Source organism: Accipiter gentilis, chromosome 8, assembly GCF_929443795.1.
Source record: "Accipiter gentilis chromosome 8, bAccGen1.1, whole genome shotgun sequence".
Lineage (NCBI taxonomy): Eukaryota > Metazoa > Chordata > Aves > Accipitriformes > Accipitridae > Astur > Astur gentilis.
In genome coordinates this window covers 19,707,055-19,721,045 of record NC_064887.1, presented here as the reverse complement: position 1 = coordinate 19,721,045, position 13,991 = coordinate 19,707,055, and the positions used below count along the sequence as shown (strand labels likewise).

The window sequence follows — 13,991 nt, the reverse complement described above, 5'->3', positions numbered from 1 at the left end:
TTATGTTAGCCAGCACTGTGGCACAACAGAGGCCATATCAGCCACTAATATTTCATAACATCACATTATATTATGGCTCTTGTTAATTATAAATATAAAAGTGATTATGTTGTAGCTATTCATGTTTAAGCTAGATGCTTATTCTTTATGAGGAACACTATAAATAGAGTACATGGGCATCTCTAAGTACCACATAATAAGCTTATAGCTAATGAATGAAAGATTATTACAATAACTTCTAATTATTTTTATACTATGTATACTTTTATAAAAATTTTGTATTTTTTTTTAACGTATCTTTGTAATCCCTAATTTTGTCTTACTTCACTTACCATTTTTAACATAATTTTATTTCTCATTTCAATAAGGAACTGTGGCCACAAAAGATTAATTTGCTATAAGTCAAATCTGCCCTTTTCTTTTTTTTCCCCTAAATAAAGGAAATTACTTCAATTTCCCAGAAAAATCAAAAAGCTACTCTGAATGTTCAGTAAGATATTTCCAGTTCCTTTATTTGGAATACTTACAAATTCTAAGGGTAGCAGAGTGCTGTATTGTTACAAGATCTTCACTGCAGATTAAAGCAGAGTAAGAACACAGAACACTTCAACTGAAAAATCTGTGACCTGGTTATTTCATGAGTCCCAAAAGGGCAGAGTGGACCAGGACAGAAATCAACCCTAGCTAACAATTCCTTCCCTGAATTAATACATTTCCTGTAATAAGCAAGGAAGGTAGTGTATTAAGGGGAGAAAGAGTGAGACAGACTATACCCCTGGGCAAAACACACACACACACACACACAAACACACCACCCCTCTTCCCCAGAGAGATTAGGTAACTGAGTTTTTAGAACTAGGACTGAAGTTTCTGTGGAAGATTGGTCAGTCAGTCTGCAATGTGTTACTAATAGAGAAAGCCTTTTCTTACATCATGTTAATATACACAACTTTTAAACAAAGCAACTATATCATATTCTAAGAGGAGCCAGAACACCTCGACAATGCATTTCATATTTTATGCAGAATGCTTCCAAAATCCAGTGTTTTATGTACTTAACTACAATGAAAATAAACCTGACATTTCATTTCCTTCATTCCAGGTCTCTCAAGGAACACGACTGGAGTAGGTCTATTTTCAAAGCCTTTCTTGTATCATTCTTGGGCCTCCCCCTACATGGTATTCCTTAGCAAAAAAAAACAACAAGGAAATTTGTCTGGAAAGGAAGGGTCTAGTTAGCAGTTGTACGGGGGCTAGCTAGGAAATCCTTTCCTTCAGAATCATCCCCAAAGTCTTAGGAAAAGTTGGAAATATGTTAATGGTATGTGTGAAGGGTTGTACTGGGTTTGTGTGGCACGGTTTTTGTAGCGGGGGGCTACAGGGGTGGCTTCTGTGAGAAGCTGCTGGAAGCTTCCCCTGTGTCAGACAGAGCCAATGCCAGACCTGCTGCTGGCCAAGGCTGAGCTAATCAGCAACAGTGGTAATGCCTCTGTGACAACATATTTAAGAAGGGAAAAAAAGTTGTGGCAGGCACAGAAACTGCAGCAGGAGAGAAGAGTGAGAACATGCAGGAGAAACAACCCTGCAGACACCAAGGTCAGTGAAGGAGGAGGGGGAGGAGATGCTCCAGGCACCAGAGCAGAGGTTCCCCTGCAGCCCATGGGGAAGACCATGGTGAGGCAGGCTGTCCCCCTGCAGACCATGGAGGTCCACGGTGGAGCAGATATCCACCTGCAGCCCAGGGAGGACCCCACACCAGAGCAGGTGGGTGCCTGAAAGAGGCTGTGACACCATGGGAAGCCCACACCAGAGCAGGCTCCTAGCAGCACCTGTGGAGAGAGGAGTCACACTGGAGCAGGTTTTCTGGCAGGACTTGTGTGCTCCAGCCCATGCTGGAACAGTGTGCTCCTGAAGGACTGCATGCCGTGGAAGGGACCCATGCTGGAGCAGTTTGTGAAGGACTGTCTCCCGTGGGAGGGACCCCACGCTGGAGCAGGGGAAGAGTGTGAGGAGTCCTGCCCCTGAGGAGGATGAAGCAGCAGAGACGAGGTGTGATGAACTGATCATAACCCCCATTCCCTGTCCCCCTCTGCCTCTGGGGGGGATAGGTAGAGAATCCAGGAGTGAAGCTGGGCCCGGGAAGAAGAGAGGGGTAGAAGGAAGGTGTTTTAAGATTTGGTTTTATTTCTTATTACCCTGCTCTGATTGGTTGGCAATAAATAAGTTAATTTTCCCCAAGTCGAATCTGTTTTGCCCGTGACAGTGATTGGTTGAGTGATATCTGCCTGCCCTTATCTCAACCCACAAACCCTTCCGTTATATTTTCTCTCCCCTGTCCAGCTGAGGGGGGAAGTGATAGCGCAGCTTTGGTGGGCACCTGGCATCCAGCCAGGGTCAACCCACCACAGGGTAGCAGCAGGCACTGTCCTGTTCTCAACTGCCATAAATAACCTTTAACAGAAATCAGGATGGAAGAGCTGACACTGCTTTAATTTGCAGTGAAAGAATTGTCATATTCAGCTGCGACACAGCCAAGCCCCCATGATCTAGAATATAGATCAAATGCCTTTGGTGACTACACAGAAAGACGACTTCTCCAATACCTTATCCTTAGGAAAGAAATAACATACAAATGCAGCATAATCAAAATGGCAGGAACCATTTCAGTTTTGATGTTTACTTTTAGCTGGCAAGCATCTTTTAATGAACTTATTTCTGCAGAAAGCCTGTTTATCTCAGAAGGCACTTGTACTTGTAGTAACTGATTCATGCTCCAAACCAAAGATTTGTATCATTCATAAAGTAAAATTAGCTACCTTCTCTGTTCTATCTGTGTGCTCTCATTCACCACCAAAAACTTCTCTCTTCTCGTTCCTATAAGCATGCTAAATCTCAGCTGCTCTTTTGATGCAATTATTTTCATAAGATAGCTACCCAAGTCATAAGAAGCTCTTATCATACAGCATACTGTTTCATTTCATGGAAGATCACACCCATAGCCAGAACATCAGGTTACTACAGATAACCAATATTAAAATTTCTCCACAAAGCAGACAATTAAGAGTGTGCCATTAAATTTGTAATTTTTAAATCATTAAACTGGTTTAACTTTAGGGGATTAAGATTCAGCAAACACCAGGATATACAATACAACTACTTGGGGAAAAGTAATGACACTTATTCTAAAGAGACACCATTATCATTTCTTCTAGGCAGTTATGAGAATGGCATTAAAAAGTAAAAATTTTTTGTGTATCTAAGGAACATTTTACCTTTTCAAGAGCTTCTAGGCTCTGTTGTTTTCTTTCTATTTTTTTCTTCAGCTGATTTATTTCTTGATCTCTCTGGAGCAATTCAAACTCTTTTTCACGAAGCTCATCTTTAGAACGCTGAAGTTTCTTCTCTAAGCTCTCAATCTGAACAGAAAATGCAGTTAAATCAGAACTGATATTTTACTGAAATCAGGACAAGGAAAAAAACCCCAACATCCCAAACAAAACTCACCAATACCATCAGTATTACCTCTGACTTTGTATTCTCTTGTCAATTTTCTATTTTATTTTTATTTTGTCAATATTTTCCTTTATCAAATGGAAAAAGGACCAGCAGTTTGGGAGCTATATTGTATCAAGTAAAAAAAATATTTTCATTTTTATACTGGTATTTCCCTGCAACATTTTTAGTTTTAATTGACAACATAAAATATTTTTGCTGGTACACTATTAAGGTACTGCCTTCCCTCTCCCTACAATAAGGAACCAATTTTACTGTTCTAGATTAAACCTGGCCAGCTACTGTGTCCTAGGACCAGACTTTCTCAGAGAATTAGCTGCTCTTTGTTAGGGAAACTGTTTTTTTAATTTAAGCAAGAATTACCTGTTTATTGCATTCCTTAATTTCTAGCTCTGACTTCTCTAAATTGGACTCTAATCGAATTATTTGTTGTTCCATTTCTCCCCTATGTTCATGAACTGTCATATCCAACTGCGTGATCTAGAGGTAAAAAAAGGAAGAAAAGACAATATTTTATTTTGAACTAGTATGCGGATTTTAAGAAGCAATATTACAAAATATGACAGCAAAAGGAATGAAACTAATCCTTTGTAGTCTCAAGAATATTGTCTCAAGCAGTCAATATAAAAATGCACCCTAGCTATCTTGTTTAAAAAAATAGGGGCCAAAACAAAGAGAATAGGGGAAAATCTGGAAAAAGTCCATAACTAAGTACATTTGGTTCTCAGGTACATAGAACACAAAACTAGTTCTCATTTTAAATGGAATGTAATGAGTACCTTAGCATACTAATACATCTTGTTAGAAAGTGCCAAATTTTGCCAAAGCAAAAGAAATTCTATCACTTTGATGAATTCCCGGAGCAGCTCACAGGGTACTGCGGCAAGAATATATTGGAAGGTCTGGCCTCCTTACAGTATCAGTTCCTTGAACAGATTTTTTTTTTTTTTTAAATCCCCACCCCTCCTTCTCTCTGCACCTCAAATAGTCTTGGATACTAGGCTGGTATCTCTGGTAGGTAAGGCTGGTAACTCTGCAAGAAGTACCTATCAGAAGGCTTATTATAAGTGACAGAATAGTTTTTCCATGATGGAGATAAAATCATGAAGCCAGACCAAAAGACTGAAAGCATTTCAAGTGAGCTACAGAAATTTATTCATAACAAAGATACTGTTTCATATTTAGATGCTGATTTAGAGATAATTAAATATGCTCCAGTGCAAACAAGGAAAGGAATCTATCACCTCCAAGCACACTTCAGTGCAGATCTTTCCTTTGTTTTAAACATCAAGACAACAACAGTTGTCCTGTAACTTTATTACTAAGGAAGAATTACGCAACAGGTTTTCATGAGGGAACACAACCTGTTTCCCTTAGGGGAACACCACCTGATTTTCCTGGTACCATAAGGCTTCAGCAACATACAGCTGGTTTTGAGGTTGACACTGTGGCTATATTAACAGTACAGTTTGGAATGATGTGTGAAGGCAATTAAACCTAGTGGACTTTTTATAAGTTATCTACTACATAACAGGAATAACTGTCATTAACATACTTGAAATGGTCTGACCTGAGCTGCCCTTTGTTTCAGTTCCCAATTCCTTTCTTTCAATGCCTGGTCCATGTCAAGGAGTTCTTGCTTTTTTTCTTCAATTTCTCCCTTGCAGTACCTGAAATTCTCATATGTTTAATTATTGCACATTCAGTTGCTTAGGTTCAAGTATCCAGCTTGAAATCATGAGATCTATTACTCTAAAATGTGAATCAACTAATTGATTGCAAAGGACAAACCCAAATTAAATAATTGTTAACTATATTCCAGGTGGAGATTTCCAATAACTTCATTATTCAAGTTATTTACTTGGTTATGAGGACAACACATTTTAAAAAAATAATAGTACAGAAGAAAGTAACATTAATTTATGGTCAGAAATGAAACAGGACAATTTCACTATAAAAAAAAAATAATTCCTCTTACAATTATTTCACAATTTTGGGATTCAGAAGATAATTTTAGCAGATTTTAAAACAGAATTCCCAAAAAAGAATTCAGCACCACTTTTACAAATTTAAAGTGAGCTGAGGAGCTAGTTTATCAAGTTATCTTACAGCCACAAACCACCTAAAAATTATAGAGAGCTGCTGAGAAGATAAAAAAAAGACCATCCAAACTACTTGCTACTCCTAACAAAAAACTAACACAACTAAGTTTTTATGATGAAAAAGATAACAGCTTACCTGAGTTCAGTTGTTAGATCCATGATAGCAACATGCTTCTTCTCCAGAGAGGACTGTGCATTCTGTAATGCATCTTGCAATTCCTGAAGCTGTGTTAAAGTGATTTTTAATTCTCCATGGGCATTCTCTAATGCAGATTCTAGTTCTGCTATTTTCTGTAAGGCTTCCCTGTGGCAAGTCTCACTTTGAAGCAGCTTATCTTGTAAATCATTCACTATTTTACACACACACACACAACACAAAACACAAAATGTTTAGTCATCAGTAAGTCAGAGTCTTTATGCAACACTGCTGCCTACTAGCACTTGTGGTCGTAATCAATTTTCAGTATCACTATTTTTAGGAAAAACTAGAAAAACAGTGACTTCTGAGGTTATACAACAATGTTTTCATGTCACCTAAGTCCTTGCTGGTTTTATTCAGCTCATAATCTATACTTGACTTGAAATATGAGGATGTACCTAAAAACATTTGGCTAAGGAGAAAGTACAGAGACAACATAGTAACTGAATATGTAGTGCTATGGAAAATGCAAGCAGAATTGCTAGTAAGACCTCTAGGTAAAAGAATGGTAAAATTAAATGGAGGAGGAGGGGTTGGAAAGTTCGTTATTTCCATAGACTCTCTTGTGTGGTTTTCTGTTTGTTTTAAAGAGCTGAATTTTTGTAAATAGTATGTGCCTTTATTAAATCTATATGTATTGTTTGATTACCACATTAAGAATTTGCATTACCAATTTACAGATAAAACTACTTACTCATTTCACCTGGGGTAAAGGTACCTCCCACAGAAGTGAGACTTTGCAAAGGTACATTAAAAAAAAAGTTTGTGGGTTGTTGGGTTGTTGTTTTATTTTTTGGGTTTTTTTTTTGGGGGGGGGGGGGGGGGGGGGGCAGGTTTTTTTAGTTTTGTGGTTTTTTCCTCTTTCTTTTAAAAAGTATGGAATTACCAACACATTAAAAAACGTAATCTCTCCATCAAAATTATCATATTTTTACTCTCATGGACTTGATTATAAAACAGCTGAAAAAGGAAAAATTAAAATGTCTACTCTAATACATACAGATAAATAGCATGATGAAAGGAAGCTTGAGAAACAAAATAGTGAAATTACCCTCATTTGCCTTTTCATTGAGCTCTGATCGTGCTTCTTCCAAAATAATATCCAACTGATTTATCTGCATTGCTTTGTCTTCACCATCTCTTTTTAATTGCACTACTTCCTTTTCCATACCAGTAAGTTCACTCTTGCACTGATCCATCTCCAATTTAATTTGTCTAAATAGAAGAAGCAACCAGAACAAAATGAACCTTGTAATAACAAAAGCAACATATCTATGTCCTTACATGCTCTAAGATGACAAGAATTTGTGCATAAAATAGCAATAAAAACATCATGTTAAGTAGGCTTTTCTCGCAATCAAAACCATATTCTTTAAGACTACCAAGCCCTCCTAGAATCTAGTATCTAGAATTACAAGCAACTTGATATATTTATGAATTGAATTGCATTATGAAGTGCCATCTGAAGGCTAAATAGGTTGCTGGGACATTCATTAATTCCACTGGAAGACTGTTCCAGAAAGTCATGCCTCTGCTAGATAACTTCCCTTCTGATTTCCAGTCTATGCTCATACAGAGACCAAACTGTATGACTACATAGCTGAATACCACTTCAGACAGCAGTCTTTCTTATTGATATGTCTATCTGCAGAATATACCTCTCAGTTATTCTAACCTACCTGATTGTACCATTAAGTTCATCCACTTTCTGTCTGTTTAAATCTGCTTCCTGAGCAGCTAGGCGATGTTTCTCCTCTACCTTTCTCAACTCATCTTCTGCACATGCTTTCTGCTTCTGAAGCTCTCGTTCCAAATTGGATACCTATTTAAAACGGTATTTAAGAAGTGTTGGTACTTTTAAATTACATACCAAAGACACAGACAACCTTGTCTTGCAACTCGCATAGCAAGAATTTTAACACAACAGATTTCTTTAGTGTCTAAAATTGTGTATAATTTAAGACTAGAACTTTGCAGTCACATTTGAAAGACAAATAGTTCGTAGAAAATATAACAAGATTCAACTTTCTGAATTTCAATACACCTCTCCTCAACTGCAGTCTAGGGTTTGATTTTCCAAGTACTTAGCCCCTCTAATGCTAGCTAGAGTTTCTGATTGCACAGAACCTGGTTTAAGACAAAACCAACCACTGAACTCTTTACCAACTCAGTTAACAAAGAAACATTCAGATTTTAAAGGTATTACAAAAATATATAAAAAAGCATTTAAAGTATTTAATCTGTCTTTATGTAGACACTTCTCACTATACTGTACCTGTTTTTCTAGTTTAATTTGATTATCTTCCAGCTCCCCATTTCTAATAGTTTCTTGCTGTAACATTTGCTGCTGATGATGCAAAGTTTGTTGTAGGAGAATATTTTGTTCACTTGTGTCCTGAATATTCTGATCTTTTAGTTTTATTTCTTTCTGTAAATAACGAACCTGAAAGCACATTTATTTTCCATTACAATAAAACATTTTTATTTGCACTTGCATCAGCTATTCTCTTCAGTCTCAGTGAGCACAGAATCACACCTATTATTCATAAAACTTCTGGCTCTGAATTTAGTTGCATTACAGTTTCAACAGTACATAACACATCCCATAATTCATCACCGAGTTGTGCTTTATAAAGTGAGGACAGAAGTAATTTATCGGCCCCAGTTTTTTTACTTCTTGCTTTCTAAATATACCTAAACTGGTCAGTACCTTAAAAACATACAGAACAAAGATTTTTCATTTCTAAATTATGGAACTACTTTTATTTCTGTCACTCTTCTTTATTCTCAAAGTCCTTGTTTTCCCCTTGAGATTCTGTTCTGAGCCTCCCCTATTTCTTTCTGCCTCTATGACAATAGTCATTTCAATAAAAACCAGGAATTCTGAGTGCCTAACTTATCACATGTTGAATACTCTGATTTCTCAGTGATGCATACCAAGAATTTAAAAAAAAAAAAAGAAAAAAAAAAGAAAAATCACTAACTGCTCACCCCAAAGTGGAAGTAGTGATTCTGCCACTTATGAAAACACTGGTCACAATTACAAAGCCTTACTTGCTACCCTTGAGTTTCACACAGTATCCCATCTCTTTATATGCAGTATAAGAACAACAGATTTTAGGGCTTCGAAAGCAGCAGTAAATATCACAGGCTTATGAGTAACACAGACCATAGATTTCCATCCAGTTACTCCTGTACAGGGTCTAGTTATCTCCAGTTGACTAGAGCCTATCTCTCAGCAGGTAGGGCAGCACCAACATGAACAGCCTGCTATGACAATTAGTTTATGTGGTTAGGCATCCCCACAAATAAAAATTCATACTAATAATATTTAAACTTAATTCTTGCTTGCTTTCATGTAGTAGTAGAAAGTGTGATAAAACTCAGGGGCTTGAAGTAAAAATTTTCTTATGTCCAGGACTTCTTCCCCATTAAGATACTTGAAACACAGATCAACTATGTGCACCTAAGTTTATATTGCAATAGTGCTGTCTCCATTTTTTTCCAAGATAATGCTTTCTTTCACTTAATTCTGATTTTGTTACTGCTTTCAACAATTCATTTATCTTTGTACTTCTTTTCCCTAAGCTTATCCAGTGTTTCTTAGTTATGATTTTCCCCTTTACCCTCACAAATGTATAGTCTTGCTTCCTATTCAGTTACTGCTGCAAATGTTTTGTCTCTTACTTCATGGAGTTTTAGATTAAATCGTTCCTAACAAGTGTTCTCTGCAATACAAAAGACTTGTTAAAACAAGCTGTTACCTCTTCAGACTTTTTTTTGAGCTGATTTTCAAATATCTCCTTATTTTCTTGTGACTGATTCAAATACAGTGCAACTTCTTCCTTACACACATCCAGTGCTGACTCGAGTTGTCTCACCTAGTTGAATGTAACAGAGTACTTAATATTGCATGGCATGGTTTTTATTAACTAGTCTAAAAAAAGTGTTAAAAAACATCTTTGTGTAAAATTTCTGAAAAGCTACATTTTTATCTAAAGAGTATTAAAACAGGCTTGGAAGATTTTGATAAACTTTAGAACTGAAATAGTATTCAGAAATTAAATTACAATACTTTAGACAGTGTTTAAATCAGATGAGACTATCAGTGATGAGAAGATATTCCGGTATTTATCAGTAACTAGAATTTAAAAGCAAATGTATGCCCAATACCAAATCATTAATCCACATTTTATTGCATATAGAATTGTATAAATAAATTTGGAATGATCATATGTGAATTGTGACAAGTCTTTTTCAAAAATCTTAGAACCTTGATCAGATAAAAGTTATAATGAACAAACCCTCAGAGGTCTTAAGCCATAGTAATTAAACTTTTCTTAAGTGTTGGTTTCAATGCTAAGACGACTTTTCTCATCGAGAACTATGTTGAATTTAGCTGCAGATTGGCTAATGCTTTCAATACTATCAGTTTTCTAAACCATAGTGGATTGTATACCTCTCTCCCCACCTGATTCAAGAGGTTTTTTGAAGTGAAGTGATAATGGGTCTTAATTTTAAATCTCTGGAAAACGTCCCAAATACTAGCCACTTGGATAGAAAACTGGTTCAACACAAGTTCAGAAAGAGCATGCTACCAGCTAAGTCCCTAGGATCATCTCCTAGTGATATCCCGAAGATTTAATTCTGTTTGAAACCTGACTGTGGTAAATCACCATATGGCAATGTTTTATTAAAAAAACATTGCAAGTGCTGCATGGAAAATATTTATCAGGCAAACACTAGGAAGAGGTATAGATGGCTAAAAACAAGACCAATATTATAGTATCACATATATCTGAAATTATGTTGTATCTAGGGCAATAACCCACATAACATTATCTTTGTTAGACAGTGTTTTACTTTAAGAGCACAAGCAGCACAAATCTGCCCTATTTGTAACTACAGTAATTTTATAAAGCAATTATGCATTGCATAATCTCTTACTGTGGGTTTCACCATACTTCTTTTAATAAAAAAAAAAAAAGGCAAAGACTTCCGCTTAATGACTTCTGAAATATTTACATGAGACAAATTTCTATAAAGCTGCCTTAATGTATTTTTTCTATTCAGGATAAAAGAAAATACACCATAACTGCAAACTTTAAAACTATAATTGAAAATCAGAGAGCTCACTAACTTTGATTGTTTCTTCTGTTAGCTGACTTTTCAGCATCTTCAATCCTTGATCTTTCTTGACATTTTGATTTTCCATTTCCTGTTTGTACACATATTTTTATTCAAGAGAACAAAATGTAAATATAGTAACAGCAATTCAACTAATAAAAACTGATACCAAGAATCAGGGGAAAAAAATACCAGTGTATTTAAAACACAATTGCTTGTATACTGTATTTGTGTACATCGTACTCTGAAGTGAGTTTGGTTCTTGATAGGTATCCCTTCATATTCTGCAACAGCAGGAATTATTAAAAGGAATAAAACATTGCCATAACAGAACATTCTTGGGTTTCCACCTAGTTCAGAATAGATGCAATTGTTCTTTATCCAGATCTCTTTCCTTTGATTAGAGCGAGAAGCCTAAGGTGCAAGCCAGAGACATAAACAGAATGCTGCTAAAGAAAATAATGAAAGGTCATTTAAGTTTGTACAATGTATGGTAGTAGTAGCTGGGGACTACACTAGATTCAGCCAATTATTCAAACAAGAATTAAGAAGCAAAAACATAAGTACATTTCATTTTCTCCAGTTTTTCCATGTGTTTATGGATATGCCTATCATTATTAGTCACTTGTTTGATTTGCATTTAAAGTCAAGAGCCAAACCTACCTCTCTGCTTTCTATCAGCAACCCATCCAATGATTCAATGCGATGCTGTTTATGTATAACATCTTGTTGCAAAATAGATATTATTTTCTCTTGTTCAAGGAATTGTTGATGTTTCTTCTCCAGCTGTGTCTGAAGCTGCCCGTAATTAATGGTTTATTATTTTAATAAGCTTTTTCAGAGAATTTGTGCATCTAAATATGTCATTCAGTTCTACTCACCCATCACTTCAAAAATAAAAAGTAAATACATTCCTGCAATCAGCAGTAGTGCACAGTCTTAAAAAAAAAATAAATCAAGAAATCCCATACACTTAATATTTTAAAGCAAGAGGAGAATCAAGAGAATGAGGGCAGGCAGAGTGTAATTGTCTGTCATCAGCCAAGACAGTAAGACATGCATACATTCTTTAGTAGAAGATGACAAGCTTCTTGATCAGCTAGAAATAGCCGTGGTTATATTTCTACTCACATGAAGCAACAGGATTCTTCTCTAAAGCCTGAAAAACCTACCAACAGTTCTCCCTGAACACAGATGCTCACAAGGCTCAGGCTGGCAGAGGTTCAGCAAATGAGAGAGTACTGTTAGAAGCTGTCATGGTTTAACCCCAGTAGGCAAAAGCACTATACTTTTTTTTTTTTTGCTAGGTGTTTGGAGTGAAGAACAACAGTATTCTTCCTAAGTCCCTATTTCTCTTCAGCTGAGGAGAAAAGAGGATATGGGTATCTCGGAGGGAAATCACAAGATTGTGTAGTGTTAGATGGAAAGTGAACTAAAATCAGGAAAAGTTGGGAGAAGAGATGAGTTTTTAATACAACTTTTTAATTGGACATCTGCCTCAGAATTACTAAAAAGACAAATTAACATAGGAAAAAAGTTACCAAGTATATCAATCATACATACTGGCACACAAAGGTCTTACTAGTTCAATCTGTTTCTCCATCTCTTTGTGCTCCTCAAGGTGAACCAACTTTGCTTTTTCAAAAGCTGAAGTTACTTGCGCATGTTCTTCACTGATAGTAGTTTCCAACTCATGAATGCGTCTGTTTTTTCCCTGGGAAACAGCAACAACAAAAAGGACTTAATAAAAATATTTAGCTGTGAAATTAAATAGTGTTTTATTTGATGACCGAGTTCCTAGATTTCATAAAAGAACAACCCAGAAAATACTGGGTTTACACAGCATCTCAAAGGATGTCACACCTATAACATAGGTAGAGAATCCCACTAAATGGAGCCACTACACAAAGACAAGGTGTCTGGCAAGGTGGACTACTGCCACAGATTATAGCAACTGGAGCCAGGAACTTCTGACAAAGACAAAAAGAAATTCTGTGTTCACAAGGATAAATGGAATCTTTAGAATACAGCTTTTCTTTTGAAAGGGACCACATAGTTTCCTTTTTGAGCAGCCTTAGACCACTTCCCAAAACTAAAGAAGTTTGCGTAACAACACCCAGACCAGAATTTACAGTGCTCCAAGTGTTAGACCACCGTCTTCACTTATTACCATTTAGAAGACTTATTCACAGGTCTACATATATTTCACTGAAACAAATGGCAATGCAACAATTGATTTCAATAGGACCAGATTTTCATTGCACATATCACAAGGAAAAAGTAACATGTCCATTAATAACTTACCATGTTCAAAAGCAGGAAAAAAGGATGTTTTATCTGAAGCAAGATTCAGTTTTTAAAAACTGCACTGTCTAAAAACTGCAGATTGTTTAGCAGAACTGAAAGTCTATCCATTTTGAATATGTGGAATAATACTGTTTTAACTTAAACTTTAATGTCCATTTATGTCTTTTTACATAAATATAGTTTCTCACTGAGAACACTTTACCATGAGTTCCTGTTCCAACTCAGTATTTCTTGTTGCAGCAGCAGAAAAAGCAATGGTTTTTTCTTCTAACTGTTTCTCAAGCGCAGAAATTTGAGAAGATTTCTTTGTTACCTGAAATTAAATATGGCACAAAACAGCATGAAGACAACTGGTTTGGGTTTATTCAAGTATTTGTATGTACTTTCTTGCCACCAATTCAATTTCAGCTACTACTATTTCCTAGTATTTTTAATTAATTGTTTATTTTTTTAATGATCTATTAAGATTTATTACTTACAGAGAAGAATTCAGAACAATTTACCTGAAATTTATCCAATTCATGATCATTATCAGTGCCATATGAGGGAATTGGCTATTACAGATTTATAACATTTATGGCCATTATTAGGATATACTGCAAATCCCAATGTGCTGGAATTCTATAAACACATTACCACCAGAATATAAACATTAGCATTTTAACTTACTCAACCAGAGAAGAGCTAGCTGAAGCTTAATTTCTTTCTTTCGTGCCTCTCCGGTAATGATGTTCATCTCTGGC

The 13,991-nt window shown here is 36.0% G+C and overlaps 1 protein-coding gene across 6 annotated transcripts in view; it reads right to left on the bottom strand.

The window, feature by feature from the left end:
* CCDC18 (coiled-coil domain containing 18) overlaps nt 1-13,991 on the bottom strand; it is a 29,712-nt gene that overhangs the window by 3,618 nt on the left and 12,103 nt on the right. For 5 of the 6 annotated variants that reach the window (XM_049808972.1, XM_049808971.1, XM_049808973.1 and 2 more), the window contains 12 exons: nt 13,451-13,561; nt 12,524-12,655; nt 11,605-11,739; nt 10,955-11,032; nt 9,579-9,695; nt 8,090-8,257; nt 7,494-7,636; nt 6,866-7,029; nt 5,752-5,965; nt 5,069-5,183; nt 3,877-3,993; nt 3,273-3,416 (listed from right to left, as the gene is read on the bottom strand). In XM_049808972.1, the coding sequence (XP_049664929.1) occupies nt 3,273-3,416; nt 3,877-3,993; nt 5,069-5,183; nt 5,752-5,965; nt 6,866-7,029; nt 7,494-7,636; nt 8,090-8,257; nt 9,579-9,695; nt 10,955-11,032; nt 11,605-11,739; nt 12,524-12,655; nt 13,451-13,561 (1,638 nt within the window). The remainder of the gene's footprint in view (nt 1-3,272; nt 3,417-3,876; nt 3,994-5,068; nt 5,184-5,751; nt 5,966-6,865; nt 7,030-7,493; nt 7,637-8,089; nt 8,258-9,578; nt 9,696-10,954; nt 11,033-11,604; nt 11,740-12,523; nt 12,656-13,450; nt 13,562-13,991) is intronic. The other variant, XM_049808974.1, reaches the window with a different exon arrangement.